Here is a 13,569-nt window from a genome sequence, read left to right on the forward strand (position 1 = left end):
AATGGAAAATAAATGACCTTCTCCACCCACCTGAGGAAGTTTTGGCTAGAAATGATGAAGGACCTTGTTGAAAACAGAAAAATCGCTACGGACCCTCAGAGAGGGCCCACAGCGAGAAATCTTATAAGGGTCATTGCAAGCTTTATTTGGTCGATTTGAGAGGTCAAGAGCATGATGAAGGATAGAATGAACATAATGAAGTATCCAGACTTGATCAAAGATGATGAATTGAAGGGGTTTTGCCCAGGAAAGGAAAAATCGCTACGGACCCTCAGAGAGGGCCCACAGCGATTTTCTTTGTGTGCACATTTTTGGACAATTCTTGGACATGAATTTTTATTCATAACAAAGAACAAGATGATATCTTCCTTGGCAAAGTGATTTTTAGACGAAAAGTGAAGCATTTTGGTCCAGGTAGCAAAAATCGTTACGGACCCTCAGAGAGGGCCCACAGCGAGATTTTCAAAAATGTATGTTTTCTTCAAAATGGTGCTAAGGCAAGGTTTGGACAAGGAGAAAAGACCTCCAAGAGCAAGATGAATATTATTTTGCATTTAAAACTTGATGATTTTGGTCAGAAAATGAAAAATCGCTCCTGACCCTCAGTGAAGGCCCACAGCGAAAAATCACTACGAATCCTCGTTTTACCTTACAACAACAAAGCGAATTTGGTTGGAGTGGATTAAGGGAAGGCATTGCCAAATGATGAATGAAGTTTTAATGAAAAATGATGAAGAATCAAGCCTAAATTGCAAAAATCGCTACGGACCCTTAGAGAGGGCCCACAGCGAGAAACTTCAAAATCACGCCTTTTCTCCAAAATTGGATTGAGCTAAGTTTGCAATTCAGTGAAAGGACCTAGTTGAAATGTCTTGAAGAAATTTTGGAGGTGGAAAAGTGCTAAATTTGAGCAAAAAATGAAAAATCGCTCCTGACCCTCAGTGAAGGTCCAGGGCGAAATTGACAATTCCACCTATTTTCCTCATGAAAAATGTCAAATTTGAAGTGCAACGCATCAACTAGATATCGATTTACCCTCCAGGAGATTTTCACGTCAAAATGTGAAATATTCAAGGCTAAAATTCAAAAATCGCTCCTGACCCTCAAAGAGGGTCCAGGGCGAAATATTCAGGAAGTTTCATTAAGCCTTGTTTTAAAAATTAATATTCTCCAAATTGCATTAGATCGCCAAAATTGCTAATTTAGAGGCATTTGAAAAAATTAAAATTAAATTGGCATTAAATAAAAGACATTTTGGCATTTAATAAATTAATTTTAAGCCTTAAAAAATCGAACTTCTATCTTGGAGGCATTTAAAATTAATTTTTATTAAATTAAAATTAAATATAAAGCGCTTAAGGCCTTATTTTCATTTATTTTGCCAAGTCGGCCCCCCTTTTTTGGAATTTTATTTATTTTTTAACCTCTTTTTGCCAAGTCGGCCTAGAGGTAGCAAAGGGGTGAGCGCTCTATATATTGGAGGTGTTTTTTTACAATTCAAATCATTCAATCATTGCTTGAAGTGCGAATTTGGAAGGCTAATTGAAGGTGCGAAATCTGGTTTGCTTGGAGCGAATTTATTTCAAGTGTTGGAGACTAGAAGGAAGTGGAGTTGATTCTTGTGAAGGCTAAAGGAGGCGCATTTTATCTAAGGGAGAGCTTTGATCTACATTTTGCTTAGCGAAATTCACCTATTTTTGCATCATTTCTTAGAGTTTAATACTCAAGAGGAGGTATGGCGAAATCATCTTGACACCATTGTTGAAGATTTGAATTTTGAACTTTTGTTTTGAAAATTCTAAGTTTGGCATAGTTAATTAGGAAATGATAACTCAAGATTTATCATGAAGTTTCCTAATTAAAATCTTAAATCTTCCTTTCTATTCTATATTTCTACGCTTCAAGATATATTGCTAATTGTGAAATGTTGTGTAGGTGTCAAGATGGCGACTCCAAAGGCGGGAGCATCTACTAGTCACCCGGCTCTCATGAAGGAAGATCAGAAGAACGAAGAATTGGAGATTGGGATCGTGTCCAAATGGAGTAATATCAGAGATACCAACTTGGGAAACTTCATTGTGAAGAAGTTTCGAGAGGTCCCCTACATTGGCAAGCCATCACCTATTGCGAAGAGGATAATTGAAAGTGGCATCATCAAGGCAGCCAGTTTCGCCCCAGTAGTCCAGTGTCATGAGCTGATGATCGAGTGTGCCCGCCATTATGACTCACAATCAAGATCGATCGTATCCAAGGAAAGAAACACTTTAGCTTACCTTTCAGAGGAGGCTATAAGCGAAGCTCTTCATCTTCCAGAGCATAATGATATGATTTACAAAAGCCTAGAAGGAGCCAGATCAATGTATGAAGATGATCCCGACACTTGCCTAAATCTCATCAACAAGAATTGGTTGCTCAAAAGTCGTCCTCGCTTGAACAAGATTCCTAATACACCGCATAGGATTGATTTCCAGGAAGAGTACAGAGATTTGATAACTTTGCTCAATCGAGTTCCAGGGGCTCCCCAAGCCTTCTACTTCGAGAAATGGATGTTCTACTTCATTCAAGTGATTGTCCAAGGGAAAGGAACGATTCATTGGGCCAAAATTATTAGCAATAGCTTGGATGTGCAGTTGAGATGACTGAGGCCTACCAAGCCGTTCCACATGAGCTCATATGTCATATATGCCTTGATCAGGAGTTTTGAGTATGCAGGGCTACCTCACAGAGGAGTGATCGGAAGAGGACCCGGAGAAGTGAGAGTTTGTGACTCTTATTTCATTTGCATCATCCACCTGGAAGTGACTACAAGTTAGTCAATGATACCTTCACGATGAACATCACTAGGATATTGCAAGGCGGGATTCACAATCAACTATCTCTGGATGCACAAGAGCTTGTGAAGAGCTATGGTGCATGGTTCATCCAGTTTCAAAAGTTTACATATATCAGAGTTCAGGGGTGTCCTTCACCTCCCTACATGTTGCCTAGGTATCCGACGGACAAGATAGTGCTACTTGAGGTAACCAGGCAGTTGGTAGCTTGTGCAAAGGTATCCAGACACAAGCATGGAAATGGAATTCCCGTACCTATCATATTGGGGAATTCAATTGAGGTATGTCCTAATACTCAAACTTCAGAGGATCCAGAAAAGGAATTAGCCTTGTATTCATTCACCTTCTTTGCCCCACGGGAGAATTTTGATCCTTATGGTTATATGGAGGAGACAGTTGCTAGGAAGTACGAACATGAGTTTCAGGTGGAAGACTTTTGGATGAATCTCTCAAGTGATTTAGAAGTGAAAAGAAAGATGCATTCCAGATTACCCTTAGATTTCATCAGGAAATGGAAAGTTTACAGAGTAGCCGATCAAGCTCAGGACAATGGCAGACATCTCCAGTCATCCTATGACAAAGAAGATAAGAGAGTGAAGATAGATTGGAGCGAGCCTGAGATTTTGGACTTGAGAGCTTTGATGGCTCCAGTTTTGTCATGTACTCGCAGATGGGTGGATGTACAACATCAGAAGTTAAGAGAGCAGAATGTACCAATGACTTTTACTTTAGAGGAAAGACCAGAAGAAGGAGGAGCAAGCGTAAGTGAAGACAATTCTCATCGTAGAGGCGCGAAGAGGAAAGAAAGACCTGAGAAAAGAGAATCCTCCAAGAAGAAGCAAGAGGCCAATCGAGATCACCCATTAGATACATCTTCTCGACATGGAAAGAAGGCAAGTCAAGCTGAAGGTCAAAAGAAGATGGTACCTGAGATTGATGAATCTATGGAATCCATGGTACATAATGATAAGCCTGAGAAGGGACAAACACCTCAACATTCATCAAGTCAACCTCTACAAATTGATAAGCTACAAGAGGATCAGGGAAATGATGATGAAGCGACATCTCCTCTCTGAGAAGATGAATTACTACCTAAAGAAATACAAGTGAGAGAGACAAGATCTGCCATTCCAGATTGGTTGAAGGAGAGACTGACAAGGGTGATTGTGATTGAAGAAGAAGAGGATGTGATTGACTTAGAGAGCCTTATAGGAAATTCTCAAGAGGTAACGGAGAAGAAGAAGGCCACCAAGATGTCCAAGGTGATCAGAGATGAGACAGGATCCAGGAAATTGCAGATAGCTACACCAGTAGTGGACAAGTATGAAGGTGAAATTCTTGCAGATGAGTATGATGTAGAAACATTTGAGCTTGGTCCACTCACTACTGAACAGGCAATGGATGAGGCAATCGATTCATTTGAAGCACTTAAGGGCAAACTTAAAGAAGAAATGGAAAAGAATAGGAAGCTTGAGAGAGAGGTCAGTGCTTGGAGAGGCTACTTTAGTCATCTCAATCAGCCCTTAAGACGTCAGGATCTAGTTGTATCTCTTGTGCAAGCACTTCCCCTTGAATCAATTGGCGAGGCAAAAAAAGTCAAGAGCTTGGTTCAGCTTATGAGCTCTTGGATTGACAAATCCCACACGGTAGCTGTTGAATTTACAACAAGAATGATGAAGACAATCCACCGAGCTATCCAGGTCCTTGAGATTGTCCACAATCTAATGATAACTGTAGCCGCTTTCGCTCACACTAGAGATGTTATCATTCCTGTTCTGCAAGTAATCAGGCAAACACCAAGGAAGATCCTAGCACAAGAAAAGATAATGGATGGAGGAGCTCATAACCTACTTCAGTGGTCGACTCTATTCCAGATGAAAGAGGTTCTTTTCGAAGACATCAACACCAAATGCAATCAAGTTGAAGGCGTCATCCATCCAATTCAGGATAAGGTGTTTGAAGTGTTGTGTACCATTCTTGGCAGGCGGATCGAAGTTGAGACGGATGTGGACCTCCAAGAGTTGGAAGAGAGAATCAAGGTCATCTTTTGCAAAGATGAGAATGTCATCACAGATGGGCAGCGAGATCTAATGTTCACTACTATGCTCCTGATTGAGAAGATCAAAGAACTCGAACCTGGATGGGAAGCGGCTCTTCTCACTGCCTTTGATCAGGTTATCCACTTGGAGGAACGAATGAAGAATCTTCCTGAGATTCCCATTGTTGAGGTTGAGGGAATTGTGTCCAGATTTGTTGCATATTCTAAGAAAGAGCATTGGAAAGGGAACAAGGTTCTAGAAGAAAGGTTGTTATAGGATGTTGTGGCATCTTAATTATCATTGGTCTATGTTTCCTCGACTTTTGTGCCAATTAAATATTTTGCTATGCATTTAATAATGTTCATCTAAAAAGGGAACTTTTTGTAACAAACCCTAATTAGGGTTTAGGTGTCAGAATCTCAGCCGTTGATCTTCTTTTGATCTAGGTCGTTCATTGTAATTGAGGATGCTATATATACCCTCACTCATTTTCATTTTATCATTAGATATTAGGGAGATAGATAATAGTTAGAGCTTTGGAGAGAAGAAAGTTATTTTGTAGCAAGATTGAGTAGTGAAGAAAGAATTTCGAACAATTGTTGTCTATTTTGGCTTTGAGATCAATAAAATATTGAAGTTATGGTGTTTTATTGCAATTCTTGTGGCTATCTTCATGGTCGCTTACTTTCTTGAATCATTCTTAGTCGAAGTAGTATTTAAGTTTGAAGGACTAAGTGTTGTGCTTGATCTTTGGTGAGATTCACGTTCCAAACCACTAGCTTCTTACTTATTGTAAGGACGCCTTGCGTGGTCAACTGGAGATATTGAGATTGCTTGAACCTTCAATCGTTATTGAAATATTGATATGTATCTTTATGGTAGTATCTATAATTCTTGATGATTTGAAAATCACTAACCACCTTAGAAGATCGCATCAATTCCAGTAGAGTTGTAATTCCTTGGCAATACTGAAATTGGTAGAATCTTACCAAGTCTAGCCTACATTGAGTCATTCTTAGGATTAGATTAGTATCCATCTCTTGAAACCCTATCTTTTGCTATTTTTTGAGAACCTGTTAGCATTTGGGAAAATCCTGTTCCTGCAGATCGAGAATACGTAAGGCCCCTTGAAGAAACAACATTCACAACGATGACTGGTGCTTATCCACACGTAGAGATCCTACAACGAAGAACCTTGAAGTCACCCTGATTGATCCTTTTCGCGATATCTTCAGCATTCAGAGACTTTACTCAAGAGAGGATAAGGTACCATTTGGGTATTTTATTCTGTATTTGGTTGTGTACAAAATACACATCAACAGGATCAACGGCAATGAAAATTCAAGAGTTGGATCTACAACGCAGATTGAACGGTCATAATCGAGCACAAGTACCAAGGAAGGTATACAAGTTCCAAGGCAAGATAAAACGTTTTTCAGTTCGAAGGATTCATTGAACCTAGTCAAGTTTGAAGATTTGATGGCTAAGATTAATCATGGGAAATGTGATCAAGGAGATTAAGCGGTTTGGAATTGCTTATAAATAAGGAAAAGTTGATGAACAAAGTACGCGGGCAAATAGAAGAGCAGTGATACTGTAGAGGTGATTACCGAGTACAAAAGATTGGAGATCTGATTGAAAAATAGATTGAGAAGCCCAACAAGGAGGAAGATAAGTCTTATGATAAGATTATTTTGAGCACATAGAGTCTGCTTTAACATTTCAGATGTGAAGTTGCAGATATATTTTATTACTGTTATTTATTTTGTAAGTGACAGGAAATCTTTTAACCGAGTGGACCTAACAGTCTTATTTGTAAATCCTCTAGCAAGGTAACATTCTGAATGAGTGTTTGAAATCCTTTGACAAGGTCACTTCTTACAAAGTGCAAGATTCTGATAGATCTGAGGGAAATCCGTTGACCGGGTCACATCTAGCAATGTGTTTATGTAATCTTTAACAGGATTGGCTTTTAACCAAGCATATTCTAGAAGAGTATATTTTCTTAGTGGGTCCGAAATCCCACAGTGGTTTTTCCCTATTTGGGTTTCCACGTTAAATCTGGTGTTAAATGTGTTTTGTTGTTTCAAGTTTATCAGTTTATGAGTTTGAATGATTTACAGTCATAGTTGCATATCAAGTAAGTTGTACCGAGGTTGAATCTGATGAATATTTTGCATTGTGAGTTTATCTGATTCACTCCCCCCCCCCTCTCATCTAACTAACAATTGGTATCAGAGCTAGAACTCCGAAAGAAAAGTTTAAAGGAACTTGAGGCAAGATCCGAAGATTTATAAAAGGGATGCACCAAAGTTGAACAAGTCAAGTTTCTCCACATGGCAGAAAAGGATGAAGCTGCACTTACCAGGAACTGGAGAATATGCAACATATTATCTGGAGAATGATTACACTGCACCTAGCACCTACCCGATGACAATGGAAGAGATAAAGGCAAAGCAAGAACATATTCAAGCAATGATTGAAATAACATCAGCATTGACCGATTCAGAGTTTAATGATCTAGAAGGTTGTAATGATGCCAAAGCTATGTGGAATAAGCTTATATCTGTGTATGGTGGTGATGAACATGTTCAAAGAGCAAAAGTAGACAGTCTAAGAGGACAACTTGAATCCATGAGAATGAATGAAGGTGAGAACATAATCCAATATAGTATAAGGTTAAAGGAAACTGTCAATCAAATCAAAGGAGCAGAAGGAACTATTGAAGAAAAGGATGTAACAAGTAAGTTGCTGAGAACACTTCTACCTGCTTATGCCATTCGAGTCTCTGCAATTAATGAATTAAGGTTTGTACCAAACATGCCAGTCTCTTTGGGTGCTACTATCGGTAAGCTACATGCTTTTGAGTTGAGTAATTTTGATAACAGTGGGTCTTCGGTAAACAAAGTTGAATCTGCATTCAGTTCTTTTCATCTTGATGAATCTAATGATTACAATGATAGAATGTATAAGTATGCTGAAGGAAATCATAGTGGAGCAAGTGAGAGATTTCGCAAAAACATGGAAGAAGTACATAAACTATATGAGGAAATCAGAAAGCAAGAAGAGTTTGAAGCATTATTAGCCAGAAGGTTACCGAGAGGCAAAGGTAAGTATAAAGGAAAGTTACCTTTGAAATGTTTTAACTGTGATAAAATTGGACATATGGCTTCAAACTGTCCTGACAAAGAATCTAGTGAAAAGAGAGAATACCGAGATGACAAACAGAAAGACTACCAATACAGAGGGCATCGAGACTTCAGAAGGAGAGATAGAAAGACATGCCTAGTAGCTGATGAGGAATCCAATGATGGGACTGAGACAGAGGAAGTTGTATATGTGGCTATTAAAGATGGATCAGATGAAGAAAGGTATGAAGAAAAAGCCTTAATATCACACATAAATAATAATGATTCTTGGATCATAGATAGTGGATGCTCACATCACATGACAGGTGATAAACACAAGTTTATTAAATTAGAAGATTATGATGGAGGTTATGTAAGATTTGGTAATGATGCACCATGTCCTGTGAAAGGTAAAGGATCTATCACACTTCTTGACAATGCTAAATGTGATGATGTATATTGGGTTGAAGGTCTGAAATACAATTTGTTGAGTGTAGCACAGCTAAACAATATAGGATACCGAATAGAATTTCAGAAAGGAATTGTCAAAGTTCATGTCATTGCCTATTTTTATACATTTATATTTGTTTATACATTAATCCATCCCTATACCCATTGATATATTTATAAGAACTATCATTGCCTATTTATACATTTATATTCATTAATATACATGTGTTAATCCATTCCTATATTCCTTATTTACATATTAATTATTATTACCTATTCTAATACATATCCCACAGACCTCTTACCTGTCTGTCTGCAGCGCCTCCGTCCTTTTCTTCTTCTCCGTATCTTACCTCCCTTTTCCTCGCCCCCCTCCTCCTACTGTGTGCTGCTGCTTCCCTTTTAAACCCCGTGAAGGGATGTGCCCCTCCATGGGTCCCCTTCCGCATGAAGGGGTGCGAGGGTAACCGCAGCCCAGGCTGCGATTATCGTCACATCTCTTTGTGCAGGGGTAATCGTGGGGGTGGGGGGGGAGTTTAATAATTTTAATATATGTTAATATTATATTGTGCGGGGGGGAACTTTATTATATTTTAAATATTTGATGTTTTTAAATATACTAACTATTATATTGACATATATTAAATATTAACATTGTAAATGTATTAAATATTAAATAATACTTTCTTATTATATATTAAATATATTTCCTTTATTAATTTTTATATTGACATTTAATAATATATTTAATAATATTTTTCTTTATTAATTTATATATTAAATACATGAATATTTTAATCATTTATTTATATCTAAATTAACAATATTTAATGATTTATTTCCTCTTTAGGATATTAACATTATTTAATAATTTGCATCAAGTGATATCATGGGGGTTATCACAAAATACTTCATAAAAAATCGCCAATAAGAGAGAAAATCATCCTTGCATGGAGACACCTGGCAAATTCAATAATAAAATAATGCTGGACTCCTCTCTTTAAACTTGCTTTCATCAACAACTTTCACCACACAAGCAATGTGGGATAAAACACTTGTTCTTATACTTGCTTGGGTGAAACGGATTTGCTTCTAGAAGGTTGAAAACATTAAATGCTTATTGCAAGTCATTTAATTGTTTTTTAAATTTATCGAATAATTGTTGCTTTATTGTAAAACAATTAAAACAAGGATCACTTTATTAAAATATTGCAATTTAAATCAAAATTTGAGCCACTTGGGAAAATCGATCCAGGTAGGGATTTGAAAATCCCATCAAAATCATTTAAAATGTCAAAATATCTCCCATAAGGGAAAATCGATCTTAGTATGGACAAAATTTCCCAACAAAATCCATCAAAATGCACACAAAATGGGGCTAGGGGAAAATCGACTTTAGTCTGGATGAAAATCCGGACTTAAAATCACTTCATTCACTCAAACTACCCTTTGGTGGAAAATTGACCTCAGTTTGGATGAAAATCCGGACTCAAAATCATTAAAAATGCTCTAAGTGGAAAGTCACCTTTAGTTTGGACTGAGAGTTTGCACAAAAATCCTCGAAACTTGTCACAAAAGACTTGGTGGAAAATCGACCCAAGTAGGAATCAAGACAAATGTCATCCGGAATCCTATCCATACTCCTTGGTGGAAAAACGTGGGTAGTCAGGACAAATCCTGACACCTAGTCAAAATTTAATGCTTCCAGGGGAAAATGACCCTAGTATGGATTCATAGTGGTGGAAAAATGGAGCATGTATGGATTTCAAGGGAAATCCATGTCTAGTCTGGATTCTGAGAGGGGAAAACCATGGGTAGTCAGGAATATGAGGGGAAAAGCATCTCTAGTATGGAATTTTGACCTTTTAACCCTTAAAATATGGATTTTCATCTGGAAAATGATGATTTTTCCACTCATAATCACTAGGCAACTCTGAAACTCAATAAAACTCAACTGGACTTAAGCAAATTCATCAAAATTTGGAGCGTAACACAAGGAAATCTATCGGGATAAAGTGCGAAATCAACTTGAATAACTCTCTAGGAGTGAGAAAACAACTCCAAAAGGTCTGAAAACACCTTAGCACTTAAAATCACCGATGAGGACGTTTAAAAACACGTTAACGCTCCAAAAGGGTCTACACTTAGACAAAACTAGGATCATTAAAAACTCTCAATTTTTACGCGCTTGATCATATAACCTCAAAAACCCTAAACGACACTAGGCATGATCAAAACTCCGAGACTCGGGCACGGGAAACACAAAATTGCCCACTAAGTAGCCAAAACACTAACCTAACAATGCAAAAAGGAGGAAAAGAGGGGTTCCCTGTTAGCAATGGGGAGATGTGTGAAAAGGTTACAACAATACCTTTCCTTCAATATTCCACTTTAATTTTTTTATTTCTTTCCTTCAAACCCTTTTAATATTACCATCACAAAATTTTTCCAAATAATGAACAAGAACATTGTATGTAACTAGAGAGTGGTAAAGCCTAGTTATGTGTCTCCAACACCAAGCTTCATTAATTTGTTTTAGTTGTTCAATATTACGGAACAAATAAAATAACATTTGCTTTGAATATATTGTAGGGATTGAATACATTAGAGGTATTTTATTATTAAATGCTTGTTTCTTGATAACTGAAGCAATCTTGAAAGGCTACCGTTTGCATGGCTATTGTTATCATCACAATCGTACCTCTCTTGATTGTTAAATGCTTTATGATGTGAATCGTTTTTATTGTATTTCCTCTACCATTGTTGCTATGCTAATCTAAATTATAGTTTGAATTCTGACTTTCCAATTGCTAGCAGGACTCTCTAGTTGATGTTACCATTGGGCCCTACGAGACATATGAAGATGCTCTTTATGGATATAAGGTACCTCTTAAGGGTATATTTTTGGTTTTAATATTGTACTACAAGAGACAAGTTTTTTTGAATTTTGAATAAAAAAATAATGGTATTGTTTGGCTCAAAAATCCTTATATAGTTCTGGTAGAAATATTAAAACTTGTTCACTTATGATTGAATAGATTATTGAACCATATAAACTTGCTTGCACATGATTCAAAGGATTATCGATCATTAACGTGGAGAAATAAAGTAAATAAAATGCAGCAAAATAAATAAAGTGAACCACAAGGCGATCTCAGATTTATTCGGAAGAATCCCCTTTTCAAGAATACGTCTATATCAGCATTTTAGTACTATGATGCCATATGCCCCAAAATGTCTATCCACAGTTCACCAGAGTTCTGCTAACAAAATATCCCAACCCTCTATCAAGCTTATACAAATGATACACAATGACATTAGTCCTTGCTTGGTGAGCGTGAGAGTCCATATGTTTATGGTATGTGAATCTAGTTAATTCTCTGACTTTGAGTTATAACTAAAGTGGACTGTGAACTTTTGATTATAATTGGTTGAATGGTAGTGCTAGTTTTTTTGCCAATAAGACAAGTACTAATCATAGTTTTGCAGCTGAATTAGCTGGTGGACATTATATTACTGTAACATGATTGATGCATTCATATTTTTCTTATGATGACTAAAAGCTTCAAATAAGTTCAGCATCTAGCACATAATGGTGACAAACATGCAAAAGATTTGAACAAGATTTCTAAGCTGCCTGCCATAGATTTGTCAAATAACAAACATAAAATTATAAGCATGATTTAATTGCTGAAAATATTAATCATCTCACAAGTTCTATAAGTCAAAGATAAAGATATTGAAATGAAATTAACATTTTTTTTTTGATCTTGTAGGCCACTTTTGAAGCATTCATAGGAATTCGAGATGAAGGGGCAACATCCCAGGTCAAACTTTTCAGCAATCATTTACAGGTATGAGTGTGTGATGCTGATAAATCCTTCTGAAATCATAAAGTTCATCATTATCAAATTGAGGGAATAATCAGAGATCTGTATCATATGATTGACTATTGAGTTCTTTGTAGGACTTGGAAAATAATCTCCCCCTGGATGACAAGTACAAGTCAAAACACGTGACTGCTGCTCCTATTCGTGTGATCGAACTAATTTATAATACTGGGGTATGTTGTGTTTAAATCTTGAATCTGTTACAGGATGTGACTTATCAGACATAATATTTTGACATAAGGAATAAGTTTAATATTTATAATGTGGTAATGACTTATACGTTAATTATATCAAATGACATCATAGTTTTAAGACTTGTGGACTAGCCACGGACTCGCGAGTCCAGTGGCGCCACGAGTCGACTTGCCATGGACTCGCGAGGCGAGTCCTGGCGAGTCTTTTTGAAAGATCCGCGAGTCTTTCGCTTGGACTCGCGAGTCTTTTGACTAGACTCATGCAACCCAGAAAACACGTCAAAAAATTATCTAAATCTTTTTTTTTCAAGTCAGTCTCATTCCCTTCATCAGAATATATACATGAAATATAACATTTAAGTATAAGAAAGGAAGAAAAGAAGACATATTGAAATGCCAAGACATATTGAAATGCCACTTATACTTTAAGTTATATTTCATGTATATATTGACAGGATGTTTGAGAGTGGTTTCAGATCTCTAGGAATTATAATGCAAATTCTAGGTTTTAGAATATCTTAAAATTTTTTAGACAGTCAAATTTCAGTAATCAGTAGGCTCCTATTAGCATTCTCTCGCCCTCTCTATCTCACTCACTTTATCTGCCTTGAATTTTAGACCTATCTATCTCCCTATCACTCTTCCTCTATCCCCTCTCTCTACCACTCTCTATCTCAGTCTCTCCTCTCTCCCCCAAGATCTAGACCTATCATTATATGTAATTTTGTAAACATTTATAAACTTATGATTCTATTATACATTTTAAAGTTTGAAACTATGAGTATGAATGATGAAATTTCAAATATTGAGTGTTTGGAGATCATATGACATGTGTAATGTTTCAATTATGGCTCTTATGTTCTCTAAATGCATTAATTTCTTTATGTTTTTTTGTAAAACTATGGTTTTTTTTTTGCCGAGTCCTTGTCGAGTCTTTCGCGAGACGAGTCCGAGTCCGAGTCCAATTTTTTGGTTTGCCAAGTCCGTGGCGAGTCCGAGTTTTAAAACTTTGAATGACATAATTAACTTACACAATA

General features: G+C 36.9%; 1 protein-coding gene across 2 annotated transcripts in view; it reads left to right on the plus strand.

Annotated features, from left to right (window-relative positions):
* LOC131028013 (nudix hydrolase 3) overlaps positions 1-13,569 on the plus strand; it is a 250,278-nt gene that overhangs the window by 123,741 nt on the left and 112,968 nt on the right. The window contains exons 12-14 of one of the 2 annotated variants that reach the window (XM_057958133.2): positions 11,266-11,331; positions 12,225-12,302; positions 12,416-12,511. In XM_057958133.2, coding sequence (XP_057814116.2) covers positions 11,266-11,331; positions 12,225-12,302; positions 12,416-12,511 — 240 coding nt within the window. Of the gene's footprint in view, positions 1-11,262; positions 11,332-12,224; positions 12,303-12,415; positions 12,512-13,569 lie in introns of both variants that reach the window. The other variant, XM_057958132.2, reaches the window with a different exon arrangement.

This window comes from Cryptomeria japonica, chromosome 5 (assembly GCF_030272615.1).
Source record: "Cryptomeria japonica chromosome 5, Sugi_1.0, whole genome shotgun sequence".
NCBI lineage: Eukaryota > Viridiplantae > Streptophyta > Pinopsida > Cupressales > Cupressaceae > Cryptomeria > Cryptomeria japonica.